This window comes from Symsagittifera roscoffensis, chromosome 6, assembly GCF_963678635.1.
Source record: "Symsagittifera roscoffensis chromosome 6, txSymRosc1.1, whole genome shotgun sequence".
Lineage (NCBI taxonomy): Eukaryota > Metazoa > Xenacoelomorpha > Acoela > Convolutidae > Symsagittifera > Symsagittifera roscoffensis.
In genome coordinates this window covers 20,169,878-20,191,573 of record NC_087067.1, presented here as the reverse complement: position 1 = coordinate 20,191,573, position 21,696 = coordinate 20,169,878, and the positions used below count along the sequence as shown (strand labels likewise).

At 32.4% G+C, this 21,696-nt stretch overlaps 1 protein-coding gene across 1 annotated transcript in view; it reads right to left on the bottom strand.

Moving 5' to 3' along the window:
* The window catches only part of LOC134848640 (TRAF3-interacting protein 1-like), a 52,667-nt gene that overhangs the window by 6,663 nt on the left and 24,308 nt on the right, over nucleotides 1-21,696 (bottom strand). The window contains exons 2-7 of the mRNA XM_063866159.1: nucleotides 20,713-20,916; nucleotides 18,731-18,980; nucleotides 18,357-18,426; nucleotides 17,953-18,087; nucleotides 17,012-17,179; nucleotides 14,331-14,727 (exon numbers count right to left, since the gene is read on the bottom strand). Of these exons, the coding sequence (XP_063722229.1) occupies nucleotides 14,331-14,727; nucleotides 17,012-17,179; nucleotides 17,953-18,087; nucleotides 18,357-18,426; nucleotides 18,731-18,980; nucleotides 20,713-20,916 (1,224 nt within the window). The remainder of the gene's footprint in view (nucleotides 1-14,330; nucleotides 14,728-17,011; nucleotides 17,180-17,952; nucleotides 18,088-18,356; nucleotides 18,427-18,730; nucleotides 18,981-20,712; nucleotides 20,917-21,696) is intronic.

Below are 21,696 nucleotides of genomic sequence, written 5' to 3'. Positions count from 1 at the left end.
AAAATATGTATTGTTCATTAGTGATAGTTCTTGTAAACGTGTGCTTTGATCGTTTTGGGGTTTTAAATGTCCACCAGGTTGACCTGTATTCTTTTGAAAGTTAACTGGTATATATGATGTTCCTTCGTTTAGGGGATGACTTGTGGCGTATTGGTCGACTTTTATTTTTCCAGTGGTCATGTCGAATCCATTTTCGTATTCAACTAATATTTCAGAGTATTGTGTTTTGTGAAGTGGGTTTCTGTATTTACATGCAAGTTCTGTTTCTTGATATATTTGAAAACGTGTTAATTTATTTTCTATATTATGAATGTTTCGAAAATTTGAACTTATTTTGCGTAATGGATTTACATGTTCATATGGTATTGATTGTATAAAATATTTTTCGTGAAATTTTATCATACGAGCGTGTATTTTTGCTACTTGATATGTTGTACATGTGTCTTCGGGGAACCAAACAATTGTTGCTTGTGTTCTGGTTGTAGGGTCGCAATAACCTTGGTCGTTTTTACAAGGTAATCTAATTCCTTGGTAAATCATTGTGTTGTCTGATAAATCTCGTGTGAGTTGTATTTTTTCGAGTTGTATTTTCCAATCGAAAAACATTATTTCTTGGTATCCTTTATTTTTTGTGTCTGCTTTGCAGTTTGATGGGTCATTTATACCAATGTGTGGTATCCAGTGTTTATCGTGTATGTCATAGGTTAATCGTCCGTGTGCGCCGTTGTATGGGTATTTTTCATCTAATTTTATATGTCCTTGATATCTTTCAAGTTCTGCTTGATGTACAGAATCTGAAAAAACTTGGAAATATACTAAATTTCTATCTGTGTTTTTATTTTTGGTGATGTTAGTCGGAGTAACTCGTTTTTACAATCTTCGGGATTGAGATGTAAAAGTCGTTCTATATTACTCTGGTAGAATGATTCATGGTCAAGTCGGTTTTTATTTCCGTTTGAGACTTGTGAACAATGTACTTTCTTTTCAGAAAATGTTGCTGTGAATTTATATCCTATAACTGTAGTTGCTCGGGCTTTTGAATAAAGTGTTGCTAGGACATTTGTAGTTTCTATGGCTTGGGGTTCTGTTTCGCACTGTGATACTTGATTTATTGCATACTTGTGTAGTGTTTTTTGTTCGTTTTCTTCACAATCGTAATGTGTTACTAATAAATCTTGGGGTCCTGTGCGGGGAGAAGGGTTTATGTTTTGATTTGAGATTACTAGAAAAAGGAGTTGGAGAAAAATTAATAATTTTAGAATATACATGTGTATGATAATCCTGAGTATGGGTTATAAAATGTGATGTAACCAATTGTGTTTTTGGTATATCTGTCGTATTTATATATTACTTCAGTGGTTATAAATGGTGGTGGTAGTGATTGAGCTGTTATGTTTGGTGGGTTTAATGGGTAGGGATGTTGAGTAATGTTGTTTAATTTAACTGTAATTTCAAACTTTAATTGTAAACTGTTTTGTTGAAGTATTTGGATATTGTGATCACGGATATCGTCGTGAATGTCTTGTCGGTATTGTAATCTATTAAGTGCCCAGTTGTGGAGGCGATTACTTTCTAGATGTTGTCCAAATAATGGTGGAGGGGCTGTAAATGTATTCCAATCTAGTCTTAAAGGGATATTTGTTGATGATTGTTCTCGATATCTGGTGTCGAGATTATTTGGAAAATTTAAGTTAAAAGGTGGTGGTGAAATCTGGCTTATTGATGGTGCTGATGGTAGTGATAATGTTTCTGGTAGTGATGAGGATGTTGTTGTATCCGTAGAAATATCTATTGGATCATTGACTAAATTTAATTCACCTTGTGTAAATGAATGTGTTGTCCAATATGGTAGTCGTGATGCCTGGTTTGGGGGGTTAAAGGGATTTTCACGTATTTGTTCAGATGTTGGTGTTGAACCTAAGTAATCTGATGGTAGGCTTGAGGTGCTACGTTGTGAAAGAAGCGTAGGGGTTTCTGGTAATATACCAATGGGGTTTTCTGGAGTGTTTTGTGATGGGGATTGAGGTATATCAAAATGAACTCGGGGAGTTAGAAAATTCTTGTTCCGTCGAGGATGTATAATTTGTCTATTTATTTCGACTGTATTTTGGTTTTGACTAGGATTTCTTATTCTACTTAATTCTTGTGGTAGTGTTGGGTATAAGTTATATGTTGGTTCGCTTAGAGGTGCTTGTCGTTGAGCTGGTTCTAGTGGTTCTGATAAACGAGCGTGTCGTTCTTCAAAAGTGTATGGGTTATCTTGAAAGGAAATTCGTGTAGATCTTTGAGGATTATTGGTAGTTGAAGGTGTTGTTGGGTTATCTTGGGATGATGTCGGTGAAGACTGACTTGGTGACTTTTGGGTAGCAATTTTTGATAGCTTTTTGGTCTATTCTTTTATTGAAAAAGTTAATGTTTATTAAAGTATTCTTCTAAGAAAAGAATTAGGAGGATTGTTGCTAGAGCGAATGTGATGATTGCTTTCTTTATACATTTGCATATAGTCAAAATGAGGGATGATAGAAATGTTATGAAAATTACAAATAGTAGAAAAATATCAGTTCTACTGAAAATAGTTCGTATCATTTAGACAATTTTATAAATCGTACCTGTGGATATAATCAAGGGTTTTTGAAAGTTGGAGAAATAGTTCGAATATAGTGTAGAAAATTTAAAAAATATTACAAAAAATGATTAAGAGTATTAGAAAAGATTCAAGGATATCAAAAAGAAATATTATGAAAGTTTCAAGTATCGTAAAAAATTGTTTGAGGTTTGTGATAATTTTAGTGACTGTTTGATAGAAGAGCATTTAAGAAATGGCTTCGTGATCGAATATTTTTTGTTGTTTGGGGCAATTTTCAAGTGTGGTCGGATTATTTATTAGTTTTTTGACAAGTGGGTTGAGTTTCGTAAAAAATTGTTGGGGGCAATTTTTATGGTGATCGGGAGGTCTTCTTTGTCTTTATTTTCATTTGTCAAATGATCTGGGGTATTTTTGAGATTATTATACTTTAGGCTAAACAAAATGGTCGTTCTTTTACTTTAGGCTAATTTAACATATTTGTTTGGGGGGTATTTGAGGGCTGAGTTGGGGAAATATTGTTGATCTTTGGTTTATTAGATAAGGGAGGGTTATGATATTATGGTGATATTTATTTTAGTTGTCAAGTTGGAGTGGTTTGCTTATTTTTGACCTGGAGGTCGTAGAGTTATAGTTATAGATATGCCTGGAGTTTAATATTTTTCGTCTAGTTGGTTTGTGTTAAAGTTATAGAAGGTGACGGATTGGATGAATCCTATTGGCTAATTTTGAACTAGAATCGCTGCGTGTTTATCAGCATGTTATCTTGAAAAATGAAAGTGTGAAATGTTTCAGAGGTGCAAAGATTTTTAAATGTAGAATTTAAGGTTGTTTTTGAAATTCAACTTTCTTTAATATTTTAGATTGTGGGATGAATATTTTATAATTTTTACGTGGTTGATTTCTAAGTCGTGAAGACTCTCTATGTTCTGATTTGTCGATTTGTTTTTGGGGTATTATTTGTTCTGTCATTTTTCTATTTTTTCTTTCTTTTTGAGATGTATTTTGATCAAGATTTTTTGTATTGTTTTTTGTGGTGTTTGATTTTGTATTTTGATTTCCGAGGTGAATATCATTTTGTTCCTTTGTTATGGTGTCCGTATGTGGGTTATTTTGAATAACTTTTAAACCTGTAAAAGAATATAATTGAGTTAGTTCGCGGAGTGCGTACTCTTTTGGATAATAAGGTAATAGGTTATTTCGGTGTTGAACGATTTCTTTTTATCTGAGTCGGTGATTTTATATGTGACATCAGTGGGTTTTGCAATTATTTGGTATGGTCCTTTACGAAGGGGTTGTAACTTTTTTGAAATTCCTTTTTGAGTATTAAAATTGGGTATTAAAACAAATGTTCCAATTTTTAAATCGGAGGCTGGTGTAAAGCGTGAATTTATCTGTTCATTAATATTTTGCCTTTGTAACAACTTTTTTGTTACCTTTTGGTAAATTTCATTGTGTTTTTTATCTCTGTTTAAAATCCATTCGGTGTGTGTACCGGAGGCTAATTTAAGAATTTGTGGGTGATGAAAATGATCTTCATCGTGTGTATGTAATGGTAGGTTATAACAAAATGAGTCTTTATTTGGTTGACAATAACCTTGTGCGTTTTTATGAGAGTTTGCTGTAAACATTATTGGTTTGCGTGGCTTTTGGTTAAAAACCATTTCATATGGTGACATTCCTAAAGTTGTCGTGATTTGTGAATTATATGCTAAGGGAAATACTTTTACATCTGCTGACCATTCGGTATATCTTGTATCATTTCCATTGATGATACATCTGAGATATTCTTGTAATGAACGGTTCATACCTTCGACTAAGCCGTTTGTCCAAGGTGCGTGAGATGTACGTGGTTTGTGTTTAATGTTATATAAATGACATAGTGTGATGATTTCATTATTTATGAATTCTGTACCGTTGTCTGTAACTAAAATTTCTGGTAGTCCGAATTTTGCTATCCAGTGTTCATAGAGTGTTGTGTAAGCGTAATAAGCGTTACAATGTGGTACTGGGTTAAGTGCTACATAATGTGTAAATGCGTCAACAATTACCATAATGTAGGAGTTTCCTTCGGATGAGGGTGAAATTGGTCCTTTAGTATCAAATGAGATACGATGGTTAAAGTACAAACTTTGTCCTTTAAAATCTTGTTTTTGTGCTATTTGTTTTTGATTTGGATAAGGTTTATTTAGTTGACATACTATACAATCATTGCATAGTACTTTTATCCAAATTGGTGCATTTGGGAAATAAAAGTTTTGTATGAAATTTGAATATGTTTTCTCTGATCCAGAGTGTCCTTTAATATTTTGTGTATGTGAAATATTAAAAGCTATAAGAATCATACTTAAAGGGAGACAGGGAACTGTAGATTCATTTAGTTTGTATTCTAGAAGGTCTGTGTTTTCGTTAATTGTTGTATTGTTGAATTTTCGAAAATATCTGAGGAGTGTTTTGTTTCCTAGAATAGTTGAATCTGCTTTGATAGGTTTAGTTTTATATTTGTGCCATGATTTCAGTTGTCGAATTACTGGGTCAAGGTTTTGATATTGTTTCAGTGTTGAAATTGTAATTGTTTCTGTTGGGGGGAGAAAAATGTTTTCGATTTCTAATTTAGATAAGGGTATTGTGTCAAGTGGGTCATGGAGGTCAAAAACTTGATTTATTGTGTATTTTGAATCGTTTGTTTGTGGTCCTGATAAGTTTATTTTATCAGTCAGATTTTCTTTTTCAATTAATGGAAAATGGTCTTTTTTAGGCGGGTGTTGTTTTATTCTTTTTTGTTGGGTGTTGTTTTTTATCCATTGTGAATATGGGATTGGTTTAAAAGTTGATGCTCCAAGTAGATCAACTTCATAGTGATTATTTTGACAATCTAAATAAAGTGGGAAATGTTGTAAATTATTTATTTGTGATTGTTCAAAGTCAGTTTTTACTGCATATTTGCATTCCAATCGGGGTGATGTTTCATTTTCTGCAAGGTAGAATTTTATGTTTTTGGGTATTTCAACTGTGGTTTTTCGTGTAAGTAATTCAGGTGGCGTATTTCGACCTAAGGTGTCTGGTAATGCAAGATTTTTTCCTGCGGTCCAAACTATATGTAAGTTTGGGAATTTCATTAAAATGAGTTGAAATCTATAAACTCGGTGGTTTGGATTAGACTTTTGTGTAAAAAGAAAGATGATTGGTTTATGGTCTGTGAATAGAACTGTGGGATGTTTTGATCCAAGTATCAGAAATTCATATTCTGTTAGTGTATATATTATGGCTGTACATTCTCTCATTAGAGTTGAGAGTCTTAGTTCTGCTTGAGTGAATAATCGAGAATTTGCTGATATGAGGTTCATTTTATTTGTACTATTATGTGATTGTAATAATGCTGCGCCGATGCCAAAGTTCGAAGCATCGCACATTGCATAAAATGGTTGATTTGAATCTGGAATTGTGTTTGAAATTTGTTCAGTTAGAAGTTTTTTAATTTCTTCAAATCGTGCTTGATGTTCTATATTCCATTCAAAATTATTTTGTTGTCTAAGTATGTTATAGAATGGTCGTAGATATAATTGCATTTTATAAACATATTTGCTTAAAAAGTTTAACATTCCAAGGAATTCTTGGATTTTCTTTTTATTTGTTGGTGGTTGGAGTTTTTGAATAGCGTCTATACGTGATTTCAATGGAGTGATTGTTTTTCTTTCTATATTATGCCCTAAGAATTTAACTTTTGTCAAAAAGAAGTGTGATTTATCGGGGGCGGCCTTCAGATTTTCGTTCTGAAGTATTTGGTGATATTGTTCTAAAACATTGAACATTTCCTTTTTTGTTTGTGATTGCATAAAAACATCGTCTAAATAGGTGATTGCGTTTTTCTTGAGTATTAGTGGTCGAAAAATTTTGCTCATAAAAGCTGAAAATGCTGCTGGTCCTATGGATATTCCATAGAATAAGCGGTTGAATTCGTATTGTTGATTTCCAATAACAAATTGTGTTAAGCGTCGTGATTGTTCATCTAATGGCATTTGATTATATGCACTATTCATATCGGCGGTTGTAAAGTATTTGCCGTTTATTTTTGTTAAAATAACTTGTATTGGTTCAATGGGCCAATTACATTTTGATTCATCTATAAGTGAATTGAGGTATCTAGCATCGAGAACGATTTTTAATGATTCTCCTTTAGCTAGAATGATAACGGGGTTGATAAATGTGTTGCCTTTTGGTTGTTCTTCTTTGTTTACTGGTGATATAATGTTGTATTGTTCTAAAATGTCGAGTAATCTGTTCACTTTATCATGTAAGTGAATTGGTACTTTACTTGCTCTGTTTTTTGAAAACTGCGTCTGGTTTTAACGGGAGATGTAGTGATGAACTGATTTTCCCAACATCGAATTTTGATGTTGCATAGACTGATGAATATTTAATTAGCTGTTTGGCTAATTTTTCGAATTCGTCTTGTGTTATTTGTGAATGTTGGAAATTAAACATTGTTAAAAATTTTTGTTGGTCCTCTGTGTAGTTACTTATGTTGAATGTAGGTTTGAAATATGGAGTTTTTGTGAAATAATCCGTATTTCTGTTTTCGTTACTTATTATATTATTTATAGATAATTCTTCATTAAGAATTGTAGATTGGCAAATATCTAGTAATTGGAGTATATTTTTTACACGATATGCTTTTTCGTGTATTGGTAATATTGTAGCGTTGGTTTCGCAATAGCCTAAAAGTCCTAAAGGTAATGTTACTTGGTAAGGTGTATTGTTGTATACATGTAAGGAAATAATATCTGAATTCGAGTTTTTCAAATATTTTATTGATGAGATTGTGATTTTGAAAAACTTATGAATAGGTTTGAATTCAAAATCTGACATATAAAATTTTTGTTTGTTTTGTTTTTTATCATATTGGTGAACTTGTTTGATTGAAAAATTATAGATGTTTCCTGATAGTGGTTTCAAGTGTTTTCTTTGCTGGTTATATATTGGGTAAAATTTTGAAAAAAATGGTGGTTGTTTATTTAATCTTTGAAAAAATGTTAGGGATGTGTCTTTTGTTTTTGTATATTTATCTTTGATTAATATTTTACTATTCAAGATGTTGATTGTTGGTATATATTTAGAGATAAATGGTATTCCAATGATATTATGTTTAATATCAGTGATATGGAATATTTGTTTAAATGGTTTGGTTAAAATTTTGTTTTGCTCCATTGTTCTTGTGGGGAGAAGAAATAATTGAATTTTTCCGTAATTTATTAATGTTGATCCTTGTGCTGTTGCTAGTTTGCTGAAGGTTTCAAGAGGTGTTAGCTTTGGGTGTAAGGTTTTTATTTCATTCCATGTGGGAATGTTTATTATATTTGATTCTGCTCCTGAATCAATTAAAAAATCAATTTCAAGATCTGGTGGTTGAAATTCTTTGCTTTTTGGGCTTTCCAAAAGAAATGGTATTGTCCAAATTTTTTCTTTGGGTTGTTCTTTTTGTATGTTTTGATAGATGTGATTTGTATTCAAACATTTTGTTTTTTCTTTCTCATTGGGTTGGTTTGTAGTGTTAATTTCATTAGTTTTTTGTATCGTCGGTGTGGAATGGACGGGTTCAATATAATAATTGTGAAGGAGTTCTGATTGATTCTCATATATGTGTGATGAAAAAGGTTCTTCATATATAACAGGTTCATAGTCGTTTTCGACTTTTATCATGTTGATGGAGAGAGTGTTTTCTGCATCGCTTTCTGAATCTGATGATTCACAGTTTATTTGGTTGAGTTGTAACGTATCAGTTACTGTGTCATCAATACCTGGAGGGTCTGATGTTGTTTCTGGATTAGATTGTACTTGATTAATATGTCTTTGATGTTTAGGTGTACTACTTCTGTGGCGATTATTAGAATTATTATAGTTATTATTATTCCGGTGTGGTGATTGGGAATAATTTCTATAACGATTATTATAACTTGAGTGTCGATTTTGTGAATTATTTCGCGATCTGTTTTGGTAATTATTGTTTGGTCTGTTATAGTTTGATCTATTATATGAGTTATTCCTTGATTGATTGTTCGGGTAATTCTGGTTTCGGTTGTTTGAATAACTTCTATTCCGATTATTTGAGTAGTTTCTATTCCTATTGTATGATGAGTTTCGTGATTGATTGTTTGGATAATAACTATTTCTTGATTGGGAATTTGATCTAGAAACAAATCGTTGTGTATTTGAATGTGATCTGGAGTAGTTATTTCGACTATTTGGTCTATTGTAGTGATTTTGTGATGAATTATGCGTGTTTCTTCGTTCTGGTGATCTTCCTCTATAACTTGAGTTATATGGTGATTGATTTCTTGTATAATTTGTATTGTTCGGGAGTGGTTTTCCTGAACTGTTGTTGCTGTAGACTGTTTTGTTCGGTAGATTTTGATCTTTTTTCATGTATTGATAGAATGATTTATTTGGTTCTTTATATTTTTGAGGTTTATTTTGATTGTCTTGCTGTTTTTGTCTACATTCAGAAATACTATGTCCGTATCGTCGGCAATAATTACACCATTTTTTGAAAGATGGTTTGCCTTTAAAGTTTGGGTGTTTTTCGTAAATATTGAGTATTTCAGTGATTTTTTCAACGAGATCTGTATCTGATTCTTGTATATTGTTTATATTTGTGGAAGCTGTTTCAATTCTGTTAACGTATTGTAATTTCAGATTTTCCGTTTCTTCGAGTTTCATTGTGATTTCTGCTTGTTCTAGTTTGTCTACTAGTTTTCGAAAATCTAAATCGGGTTCTCGAATTGACGAAGGATGGGATGCTCTCTTTTTTATTGCTATTTTCCTTAATTGTGGTGTTAAGGTCATCATTAAGATTTCTGTCATCTTTGTGTTTTTATAGTCATGTGTATTTAATGAATATGCTTTTCGAACTAGTGTTTCGATTCGTACTGCTAATTGCTTGATGGTTTCGTTTGGTAATCTGCGAATTTCATTACATAAAACTCTTTGTTGTTGTTTGTTTCTTTCGGAGTCAAACATTTTTGAAAATTCTTGTGTAAATCTTTTCCAATTTGATTTTATTTCTATAGGCAATACTGAAAACCATTTTTGGGCTGCGCCATCTAGAGTTGTTTGTATTAACGCTGTGCGTCGATGTATCCAGTTTTGATGTAGTGGCGTATTAATTGGTTCAGGTCCTATATTTAAAATCAAATTTGCTGTGACTGCATTTAAATAGTCTTCTACAGAATATTCAGGGTCTGTTCGTGTGAATACCATTAAAGGTTTATTTGATGTTATTGATGATCCACCCATAAGGTATGGATTCATCGTCATTTGTAATGATTCTGCTGCATTTGGCATTTGAGAAAAATTTGAAAGTTGATTTCTTGTTATTTCGTGTTGTTGAAGATAATATGGGAGTGGTATTTCATTTTGCATTTGTGCTGGTTGGTACGAGTTTGCAATCATTGGGTTTTGTTGCTGAATTGGTTGAAAAGATTTATTAATTGGGTTTTGTTGTTGAATTGGTTGTTGAATTTGTGTATCTATTGGTTGTGGAGAAAAAATTCTATGATATGTATGTGGTTTCTGTATTCCTTGTCCACGATATTCTTGATTATAGGGTGTAAATATATCTGGTTGTAAGAAATCATCATCTGAGGATAAGTAATCCATTTGATAAGATGTTTGTTTTTTATTTTTATTTTGTTGAAAAAATTAATAGTTTTCACTACGATCCTGTGGAGGATGTAAATTTGTTTGGATATTTACTGAATTTGGTGGTGCCATTGGGTTATCCCAGTTTTGAGATCTTGTATAATTACTAAAATTTTTTCGTGGTTGATAATTTGTTTTTGATGGATGTGTGTAATTATAATTATGGTCTGCAAAGCTGTTTCTAGTGAACGTTTTGCGTGTTTTTGGCGGTATTGTCATGGGTCTGTATGTTTGGTAATCCATGTGTGAATATTTTGGAGCAACCGAAGGTTTAACGGTTGATTGTAATGTTACCTGTGTTTGTGAAGAATTTGTATTTCTTGGTGTTGTTAAGTTTGGACGTATTGGTGAAATACTTTGTTGTGTAGTTGTTGTGTGTACGATTTCTTCATTTATGAAGTGTGATGGTGTCTGGATATCTTGTTGAGTAAGATTCCTAGTTCCATTGAGGTTTTCATTGTGTATGACTGTAGAGTTTAAACTATTATTTTGCATATCGGGTAAAAATGTATTATAGTTTAATGGTGTTGCATCAATGGTTAATGGTATTACTCGTACATAATCTCTTACATAAGATATCGTACTTATTGCTTGACTTGAGATTGATTGTGGGAAGTTTATGAATGCGGGATGAGACCATTCGGGGTCCCAAACATAGTCTGATTGTTCTGTGATGGCAGTATCATCGTTGGAGTTTTGGGGTCTAAAGTTTTTTCTTGCTTGTGAAATTAAATCAATATTATGTGTGAAATAATCTATTATGAACCATGCCAAGATTTTTTGTAAGTCGTGTTTTGTATGTTGTGAATTTTCATCTTTCGTGAAATTTTCTTTAATTATATTTAGAAAACTAGAGAGTAGTGTGATTTCATGTCGTACTCTTATATGTTTAGATGTTTCTGTTGGTGAGACATTTGGTATCTGGATTTCGTTTTCTAATATCGAGATGTAACTATATATTATCGCAAAAACTTCATTGGTGAATATGGAGTTTGCTCTTTGTGAGTTATTATATTGGATGCTTTTTATATATTCTGAGAATATTTTTGAGAATTCTAAATCAAGGTCGTCTGTTTGAATTATATATTTACTGTGATTCTGGTTTGGTGAGCTGAATTCTATGGAGTAGATTCCGTATTGTTGTGTTAGGTTACATATATCTTTTAGATAGTGATCGATAATTTGTCTTTTGATTTTTACATCTGGGAACTCTGTTTTACATGGACTGATTCCGGGTTCAAACAAATTTAAGAGTAAATTTTTGCAGAATATATGCTGTCCTCTATCAGTGGTTGCGTCTACGATAAAGGGGAAAATATCATCATCATCTGGACTTTCTTCACCTGGGGTGTGCGTTGAGCTCATTTTTTCGTTCGATGACTGTTAATATGTAATTATCAATGTGTCTAATTGGTTGATTCCAATTGTATAAATGTACTGGTTTGTGTTTATACTGCTTTTTTATTCTTCTTTTTCCTCTTTTTGATGAATTTGAAGTTGTTTCTGAGTCAGAGAAATATAATTGATCATGGATTGGGCAATTTTTATCTATTGATTCTTTTAGTTTATAAAGTTCGTCTAAACTGTTGGTTTCTGATTCTGAAAATGCGTTTCGATTTTTTGAAAATCTTTTTCGTGTTATTTGTCTTTGTTTAGTTAGTATTTTTCTCTTTAATGTTTGTCGTTTTGTTCTAATGTATCCAACTGTTTGTGTATGAGGTGTGATTACAAGGTCGTATTTTTTGTTATTTATTTCACAATTGTGTAAAACGATTGTTTGTTTATTTCCTAGGTTTTTAAATGACATAAGGTTTAGGATGACGGATGCAAAAGGTTGTTAAATGATTTCTATTTGCTTAAACTGTTAGTCCTTACGATTTTTTTGTTAGCCTAACCTGGGTCTATTTGTTCAGGGTTGGGGAGAAAAGTATATCGATTCCGAAGAATGATTTTATACTTTCTCGTGGCTAGTATAAGCTAAGGTGTTAACTTACTTAATCTTACTTAAGGGTAGTGATTGTGTTCAGGGTTGGAGAATAGTAAATCGATCCACAGGGTTCAGGTATAATTAGAACGCGAGTAGTTCGTTAGATACTATTTTAAACTTACTAAGTCTAAGATTTATCCTGGGTCTGGTAAGAGGGGGGATCAAGTGAAGGATGAATAACCGAAGTTCTTCACTGTTTATCCTAATTTGAATGATTAGTTTTGTTCAAAAATTTCTATTAGTCCTGGGTTTTTAGAAAGGGTTGGATAGTGAATCGACGTTTGAGGTCGTTAGACACTCGTTTAAGTGGGTGGGGGAGAACAAAGTTGTTCTTTTTGATCCAAGGATAGGCCTTGATGATCAAGTTTTAAATTTAATTAAATAGAAAATGATTTAAGATCCAAGGATAAGCCTTGATGATCTGATTTTAAAATTAAGTGAATTTAAGTTTAAAATGGTTTAAATTTGTGTAAAGAATAGATTTAGTATTTTTATGATATTAGTGAGCTTATGATTGCTGTTATGTTTAGGCGATGAAGCTGGAACAACAGGATGATTTATAATTACTAATCATTTATTGTCATGCTACTAATTTTTATTTTGATTTTTCAATAAATATTTTTCAAACATGTTTTGTATATTACTGCAGAATTTTGGAAAACGATCTGAGATCTTTTTATCAATCGTTATTGTATATTAATAATTTTGTTTAGCGCCTGAAATGATTTTGAAGATTGACTTCAAAATTTTATGTTTGCAAATGAAAATCTAAATTCATTGCTAGTAGTATTCTAAATACAAAAGTTTGTTCTGGCTTTTGCCGAACTATCATATAACTATATGGTAAGTTTCTGCTTTGTCGTATGTCGTCTCTGGTTCGAGGTCTTCTTCCAATTCCGGGTAGTTCTGTTATCGTTCGGAATATTGGCTCTGATCTATTGAGTCGTAGAGACATTTCGATTAAATTATTGTCGTATAACATTTTGTAAATGTTTTGTCTAATTTCTAATCTATTATTGGTTAATGCTAAGCTATTAAGGTCTTGTTCGAGACTTATGGTCGCACCAGATGAGTTAGGACCGAAGTGTATAACTCATAGAGTAATTTCGGATAGGGTACACCGTCTGCTCGTCACGCTATCTTATTTTCGGCCGGATAGATTCGTGCAACTTCTTAGTCTAATACCGATCCTAATCTTACTCTTATACTATCTAGTCTCAGGTTGTTTAACTAGTCTCTGCTAGGCTCAATAGATCTAGGGTATACTGGTTTATTGCGGCTGCTGAAGTACTCGGGAGAGTTCAACTAATTTCTAAGTTAAATTCAAATCTCTCTGGTGCTGAAATTACAAGTAATTTCAGCACTTACAAACAAGTGGATTGTTAGTTAGATGGATCATGATTGGTTAATATTAAATACTTTACATTGGTAAAATATCTAATTTATCCAATCATAAAATGTAGTTTAGATCAGGTTCCAATAGGTGGCAATTTCAAGAACAGTGCATAAATTAAATTTGAGAACTTTAGTGCATTATATATTCATTTCAATTTCAATCACTTGTTCTAACACTAAGATAGTTTTTGTAAATACATTACTCTGCAAAATGAAATGCTATTCAAACATTCATATTTTAAACCTACTTTGCCTAAAAGTTTGGCTTTTGAAATAATTTTTAAATAAAATGCGAAATATAAAAAAAGCGATGCAGCTATTGAAATTGAACCTCACCTGTTGTAATATATCACCAACTGTTTCTTTAATAACGATGCCCTTTCACATCGATGAAAAAGAATAGTAATTAGTTTTGTGGGATCAAAAGTTCAAACCCATCTAAGTGTATGAAAAAAGATCAAATTTTTTCTTCTTGAGCTCAGACATCAAAATTCTTGGGACTGAGTATAAAATCGTTCCAAAAATGTCTAGTAAAGAGGCCCGAAATCGTATTAAAAAATTCAACCGAGCACAAAAAAAAGTCGAAACAAAAATAAGTTTTTTTGATTATTTTGTCAACTCCCAGAAATAAATTGATCCCTTTTTTCTTCTCTTTGTTTCCCGAACCCTCTGAATTAGTGTCGACGTCATCAACTTCACTGTCTTTATCCTTCTTCTTCTTCTTGTACCCTTCGTCTTTCTTTCCTTTCTTCTCTTTTTTGTGCTTCTTTTTCTTCCCTTTTTTACCCTTTTTACCTTTTTTCTTTTTGTTTTTCGCCTTCTTTCCCTTCTTACCCGACTTTCCTACTTCATAGAGAGTTTTAATAGAGTCATACGTTCCTTTGTCGTCCTCATCTAGAGGTTGCTTTTGGGCAAAGAACTTGTCGAAGTCTTTGCAGACTCGTTTTACGAACACGATTCCGTCTTGCAACATTCGGTCTTCGTTTTTGACGATGTTGTCAAAGTTCACTTTGCTGCTCTCAGGTGGCAAGGGGGCATCTCTGTGACCACCACTCTGACAGAGCTGAAATATAAACCTCCAATTCATTTCTTTTCATTTTGCCCGCCCTACAAAATCAAAAACTCTAATTAAACGAATTTAGTATTATAGGTTGTTACATTTTTCATAAGTAAAGGTTTTATTTTGTGTATTAATCCAACTAATTTCAAAGAAAATGACCGGGTATTTGTGCTCGGGGTGGTTTTGTTTTTCGAAAAAAATCGACTTTTTAACTATCAACTTTTGACAGATTTTTTTTACATCATCGAAAGGCCTTGTTGCCTTAAGCTCAAATTCGAAAAGATATTTCACTTGTGATCAATTTTTGTAAGTTATGGGGGTTTGTTTAAAGACTGCCAATTTGGCCAATGTGCGACAATTAACGCGCGATATATTTCGTGCTATTAACGAGAAAGCGGAGTTGTAATCCGTCTTAGAAATCGTTCCGAATTGAATTGAGACATGCTCTTTGGTCTATTTATTACCCTTGTTCTATGCAAAATAAATCACCTTGTACTTTAAATAGCGTGTTGGGAGGATGATTTAAAAAAAAACTCTCTTAAAATGTTTTCATTTTTTTTGTTTATTTTCTTAATTTAAATGTGTGTTCAGTTTTTGAAAATTTCCTTGAAAATCAACTTGACCTACACAACGGTATTCAGTAAGTTCATTGGCACTTGAATGGAAATGTTTTAATTTATGAACAAATGGTCATTCGGTATGTTTTTTTTTGGAAATTTATGAGGGTCTAAAGATAGTTTTCGTGCTAATAATTTAATCTGTCTTAGAAGTTTTTTCAAATTAGTTGAAACAGGCTAGTTGTCATAATTGCTACGCTACTAGGAAAAAAATTCTCAAAACTCCAAACGTTTTTTGAAGAATTCATCAATTCTTTGAAAATTAATAGCTACATAGTTCTTGAAAGGCAGTCGAAACATTCAGGGTTTTCCCTAATACAAGCTATTTTGTTATTTTTGGAAGGTTAGTTTTGTTAAGTTTTCTCAAATTGGCTTAGGATTAGACAAAAAATGAAGGAAACAAAAGTTGCTTAGATTTTCATTAGAATTATTGATGTTGTTTTTTGAAATTCGCAACCAAAATTTTACACTAAAATGAGTTATATTGGCCTTTTATATTTAATCAAGAATTACGCTGAAACTAACAAATTAATTGAAAAGAAACTTTTTTTTCAAAGAAACCTCTTACACAGCACAACAAAACTCTTGAAAAGTAAACTTGCTCAAAAAGCTTGAAATTTGTTTTAGGCCCAATTTTTTTACTTATTCAGTGAAAACATCCTTTTTTGGCTATAAAATTGCTTTTTAGTTTTCCAATATTGTTCGCTGGGTCCGGTTACATTAAATCAGCGCTGTGTGTCTAATAGCATTTTGTGCAATGTTAGTTAAGCTTCAAAAATGCTTTTCATGATGTCCTTGTTAGAAAAGATAAAACAAGACTGCTCGCATCAGGGCGAAACCGTGAATGTATGGACTGCCTTTTTAGATCTATGGAGCTGTTATAACATGAAAAAATAAATGTAATAAATAATACGATTTTTTTTATACATTTGAGATTTTTTGTAAGAATCATCACCCCACACTCCATATAAAAAAAGAAGTGATAGATTTCGCTCCTGGTAACATATCAATTATGGCAAAGAAGCTTCCTTCAACCAACTTGGAACAATTTTTAAGACAATTAAATCTCGCTTACGCGTTAATTGCGCAAAATATATGGCGCTTTAATTGTTCCAAATGCAAATATTTAAGCACCATAATTTTACAAAAAGCGATCACAGGTGAAATATATATTATAAATTCAAGCTCGGGACAAAAATACTTTTCGAATAATATTTTAAAATTTCTGTCAAAAATGGCAAGTTAAAAAGTCGAATTTTGTCTGAACAAAAAAACCACTCCGAGGACAAATATTCCGTTACTTTCATAACAAAAGTCGGAACAAAAATTACAGTATTGTTTGGATTGACATTCCAGTGAAAGAGTTTTGAAAACTTCCTTTTTAATCACAACTTTCTTATCTCTTTCAGAACAAAAAAACTAGCTTTTTAACACTTTTACTTTTATAAGCATTAGACCAATGCATCACCCTTATAATTACTCTAACGCCTGGATAAAGATTAAGATTGTCAAGAAAATAGGCGGAGTTTCTGGAGAAAACGCGGGAATCTGAATTGAAGCGAGTGGATAGGTGACGTGAAAAAATCATGATTAAATTCATCATTATGTTGTTCATAAAAATTAATGATTATGTTCTACGTAAAAAAAAATGTAGATATAGTTGCACTTGCATTTTTGAACCAAATTAGATGCTCGTTGTCTCTTCCAAACAGGTGGTTAACTTCTCTAGTCAAAGCACAGTTTTCACTTCCCAGCAAAGCTGACACTATCTCCATGTTCTTTTTGGTCACTTTTGGCAGGTGGTACTCGTAGGATAGGTCGAACAGCCGACTGGGATCCTTCACAATATGAGCCCAAAATAATCTCACTAGAAACAAGTCTAAGGGCTAAACTCAAGCTGATCAACACCAATTGACCCAATCGAGAAACATGAGCTTAATAGTTGCAGTGGAGCTAAAGTTTGTCATTTGAAACTGAAAACTCAATAATTATCATTCATGACAGAGGCAGATTTAGAGTGGGGGATGGGGGGACGCCTTCTTTGACTTAAGAATTGGACTCCTTGACGATTTTTGCGGACCGATCCTAAACTTGGAATAGACAATTTTTGGGGACCGATCCAAAATTTCTCTCTAAAGGCGCATTTGGCTCCAATATGGGATAGTTATGAGGGGAGAGCGCGCACCAAAAAAAAAATTTTCGGTCAAAATTTACAAAAAAAAGCGCTTGAGAATGTCATTTTTTGCATGTTTCTTCAAAAGAGTCGTTACATAAAATTTGGTTAAAATAGAGTGAATTCCGAGAGCTTAGAAAGTCAATTCGGTCGGCTTAAAAAAGGTCGTCAAACTTTTCAAACATTTTTTGTAAATCCGCTTTCTCCTCGATGAAATCCCAGATCCACCCCTGAATCATGAACAAGCTTATAATGTTCTTTCAAGATTCGTCCTCATCACAAAAAACTGTGAATCGTAGAAAGTTTTTTGGTGGATTTTGGTTAAGCTCAGAGTCTGAAGCGCCTCTGCCAAACAAACCGGTTCCCCAAGCTTAAGTTCTATTAAGAAGTTAAGCTTGAGTTTAGCCCTAGAATAGTGTGTTTTAGGTATTGGTTCACGTAGTTGGGGGCATCTGCCTTCTTGCATGCGTAGTCAATACATTCTTCCACAAACGCAATCTGAGGGTGTTTCTCTTGCGCATTTTCGATTTCTTCAATCAGCGATATTATGTCCGCTTTTATTTCTTTGCGCACCTAAAACATTAGAGGCAAGGGTTTTTGAAATTGGGGGTTTTTGAGTTTTAATCCATTTTTGTGAATAAAATAACACAATTGACAACAATAAAATGATGAAAATGATAAACTTGTACCGAAGTATAGCAAACTGTGGGTTAAGAGATATCAGTTGCAAAAATGCCCTGAAATTTTAAACTGAAGTTCACCGGTTGTTTCGATTTAATTAAACCTAAATGTAGGCCAATTTAGTTTTTTAAATTTCTTAAGTTTAAATTTAAAATAATTACCATTTTACTGTGCGCGCTATCACGGCCTGATAGTCTGAACTCATTATTGAGATATCGATCAGGGTAAGTTCTAAAACATCAAACAAAAAATTCACACAAATTGCAATTAACCCAGTCTTTTTTGCTGTCATAAAATGAGAAATAATTCTTTTAAGCTGCTCGCTCATGTTTTGAAATCATGAATGATTACCTATTGCTCTCTCCCCTTTACCTGCGCTGCATTTTATATTTTACCATTTTTAGCACCGCGGTTGGTTGAGTTGTCATTAAAATTGACATAATCACACTATTACAAATGCATGCATTTGCTTTTATATACAAGCTCGTAAATTTATACCCGGTGGGAGGGTAGACGAGCTAAATACTTAACTAACAGTGGTATGTTTGCACACTTTAGCTCGTTCTTTTCATCAGTCTCGCCCAGTGCCTTCAGAACCGAAAACTCTTTTCGGCTAATTGACCCTGTATCCTTAGAGTCACTTAGATACGCTTTCATGGAGCTAGGGATCCTGCATGTTTCCAGGGACGTACTGGAATTGCTCACCAACTGTTCAAAATCCCAGATTGTGTCGCCTGACTTGAACTTGATATTGGCTTTGCGAGGTAGGCGCAAAGAAGGCGTAGCTAAAATGTTATTTTGCATTTTTTTCTTGCAGTTAACGCTCTGATTCAGCGTTTTTTTTTTCAGAAGGTACAAAGAAGTTCCTAAATTAGTATCCGACAAAAAGGATAATGGTTTGCGCTTCCAAAATCAACAAGCCAGTGGCTCCCACCACTTTCGCGTGCTTAGTTTTGGCATTTCGTCCTCGTTTCAAACTTGGCTAACAATTGAAACATCGCCAACAGACAGTTGGAAAATAGTCATGAAAACTCAAGGAAACAAAATTATAGCCAACAGACAACTGGAAAAGAGTCAATCAACGCAAGGAAAGAGAAAAAAAACTGACTCATTTTGAAAAAAAAACAATCAGATTTTGTATTTTAAAGTGAAAAAAAAACAATTGACCTTAACCTATTTGAATTTCAAGACAAGTTAATGATTGACACTTTTTGGACTAAATTACCTCAATTGAGAAAACGTGAAAGACTTCTAATTTCGAAAGTGGAGATTAATACTCAGATTACCCTGTAAAGTTTTTTATAATTGGGAAATTTAAACATAGCCTATCGAAGATTAGAAAAGAGAAGTGAATGCAAATAAACATAAAAAACACTGACTTTGTTGAAAAAATCTCAAGTTTCGAGTTTCAAAGAAAAAAAAGATGCCTTTTAAGCTCTTTGAATTTCGAGAAAAATTTTTGATTGGCGTTTTTTTGATAAAATTACTAGAGAACCCAACTAGAGAAAATTGGATCAATAGGTAAAGTTTTTGTTCCGCTGGAAATCTAATAAGTAAAATCCACTTTCGAAGCTAGAAAACTTTTTACACCATTTCAATGTTCGTTTTTGGGGAGTGCTATTAATGTCACTTTCAACAGATGAATTTCAATTGAACTCAAAAAATGCATATATACAAAAATGCCTTCATAAATGCATCAATATGTATGAATGCACATCTGTAGTTAATAGAAACTTTTAAGACTTTTCCTGGAAATTTTTTTTAAAAAATCAGCATGACCTGTATAAGGGTCTTTACCATGTTCATTACTCTTAAAAGTTAAGTTCCATTCTCAAAACTAGAAGTTTAAGTTTTTACTCGTAATTTCTAGGTGTGTATTGGGAAATTTCATTTCAACTAACTTTCAGCAGTTTCTAGATGTGTATTTCTAGGTGTGTATTGGGAAAACTCAATTCAACTAACTTTCAGCAGATGAATAAAAATTGAATTCAAAAAATGCATGGATACTTAAGTGCATTCAAGATTGTATGTATATATGAAAATTTATATGAATGAACATCTAGAGTTAATAACTTTTTAAAGATTTTTTCCGACCAAAAAAAAACAAACAAAATCAACAAGACCTACATAAGAGTCCTCACTAGGTTCATCGAATCTTAATAAAAATTGACTTGTAAAAACATTAAACTTGAAATAATAAAGAAAAAAATATAAATGGCCACAAAGCTCTTCAAATTTTAAAAAAAATATGCATGACACTTTTGATTGAATAAACTCAAATTGAGAAAATTGGAGCAACGAGAATTTTTTATTTCGCTTTTTTAATTAAAAACTATTCTCGAAACTAAAAATTGATCGAGTTTTTTGTGATTTTTACATTTTGCTGTTCGATAGTGCAATTTCCCTTTCTTTAAAATTCAGCGTAGAAAAACCTAAGATTTTTACTTGTGAAAAAAAGTCACCCATATTTAAGGCAAATTTTTGCTAAAATGACAAAAGAAAAAGTAAATAACTTACGACTGAATTGAGCATCCATCAGTGCTTTACGAAGTGTCTTCTCATTATCTGTTGACCTATAACACGCAATCACACTCGCTCCCTTCAGTGATTTAGTTGTGTTAGCCACATCGGATTTGGCCAGGTGCACTTTTCGCCTTTTGTAGGGAATTTTTATGTCTGCTATCATGTATTCCCCTATGCCACTATCTGCATCGTGATACCCTAAGGTGAAAAAAGATTATTATGGAAAAAGTTATTCACCTTGTTGCCAAATCTAGGATTTCCTTTAAAAGGGACTTTTAAATAAAATTATAAAAACTTGATTGTTTATGGCAAATTGGTTTTACAAGCTCTCCCAAAATATTATGAAGACCCTAATTTGTCAAAATTTAGATTTTTTGGCCAAAATGCTGATTTGAGACACCTTTTGGAATTTTTTGATCCCTCATTTTCTGTGTATGCGCCAAAGACGCTTTAGGAAAAAATTTAGAAGTAGTTGAGCAAAAACAGAAATCATTAACTTACAGATTCCAAGTTATTTGCTAAATTGGCTGTTTTTTTTTATCAGCAAATAAAACGTAGCCATTATACAGTTCGAAAAGAGTCAATATTAACAAAAAAAAATATGGTTTGTTCGAAAATTGAAAAAAACTAGATGACATTGCAATTCTTTGAAGTTTTAGAACATTTTATGATTTAAAAGTTTTTGAGAAAATAACCCAATTTGAGAAAACTGGACCCATAAAATTTTTTTTACGCAGTGTAATCTGAAAATAGATTCCACTTTCGAAACTGGATATTGATCCTTTTTTTCGTGATCCTTACACTTTTTCTATTCGATAAAAAAGTTTATTTTCATTTTAATAAGAGAAGAGAGCTGAAAAAAAATCAAAAGTCAAACTGCACAAAAATAAATTGGAGCCTGAGCAAATTTTAAAGCTTTTCCTAGAAAAAAAATGAGAAAAAATCAGCTAAATTATTATTAGAGTATTTACTAAGTTG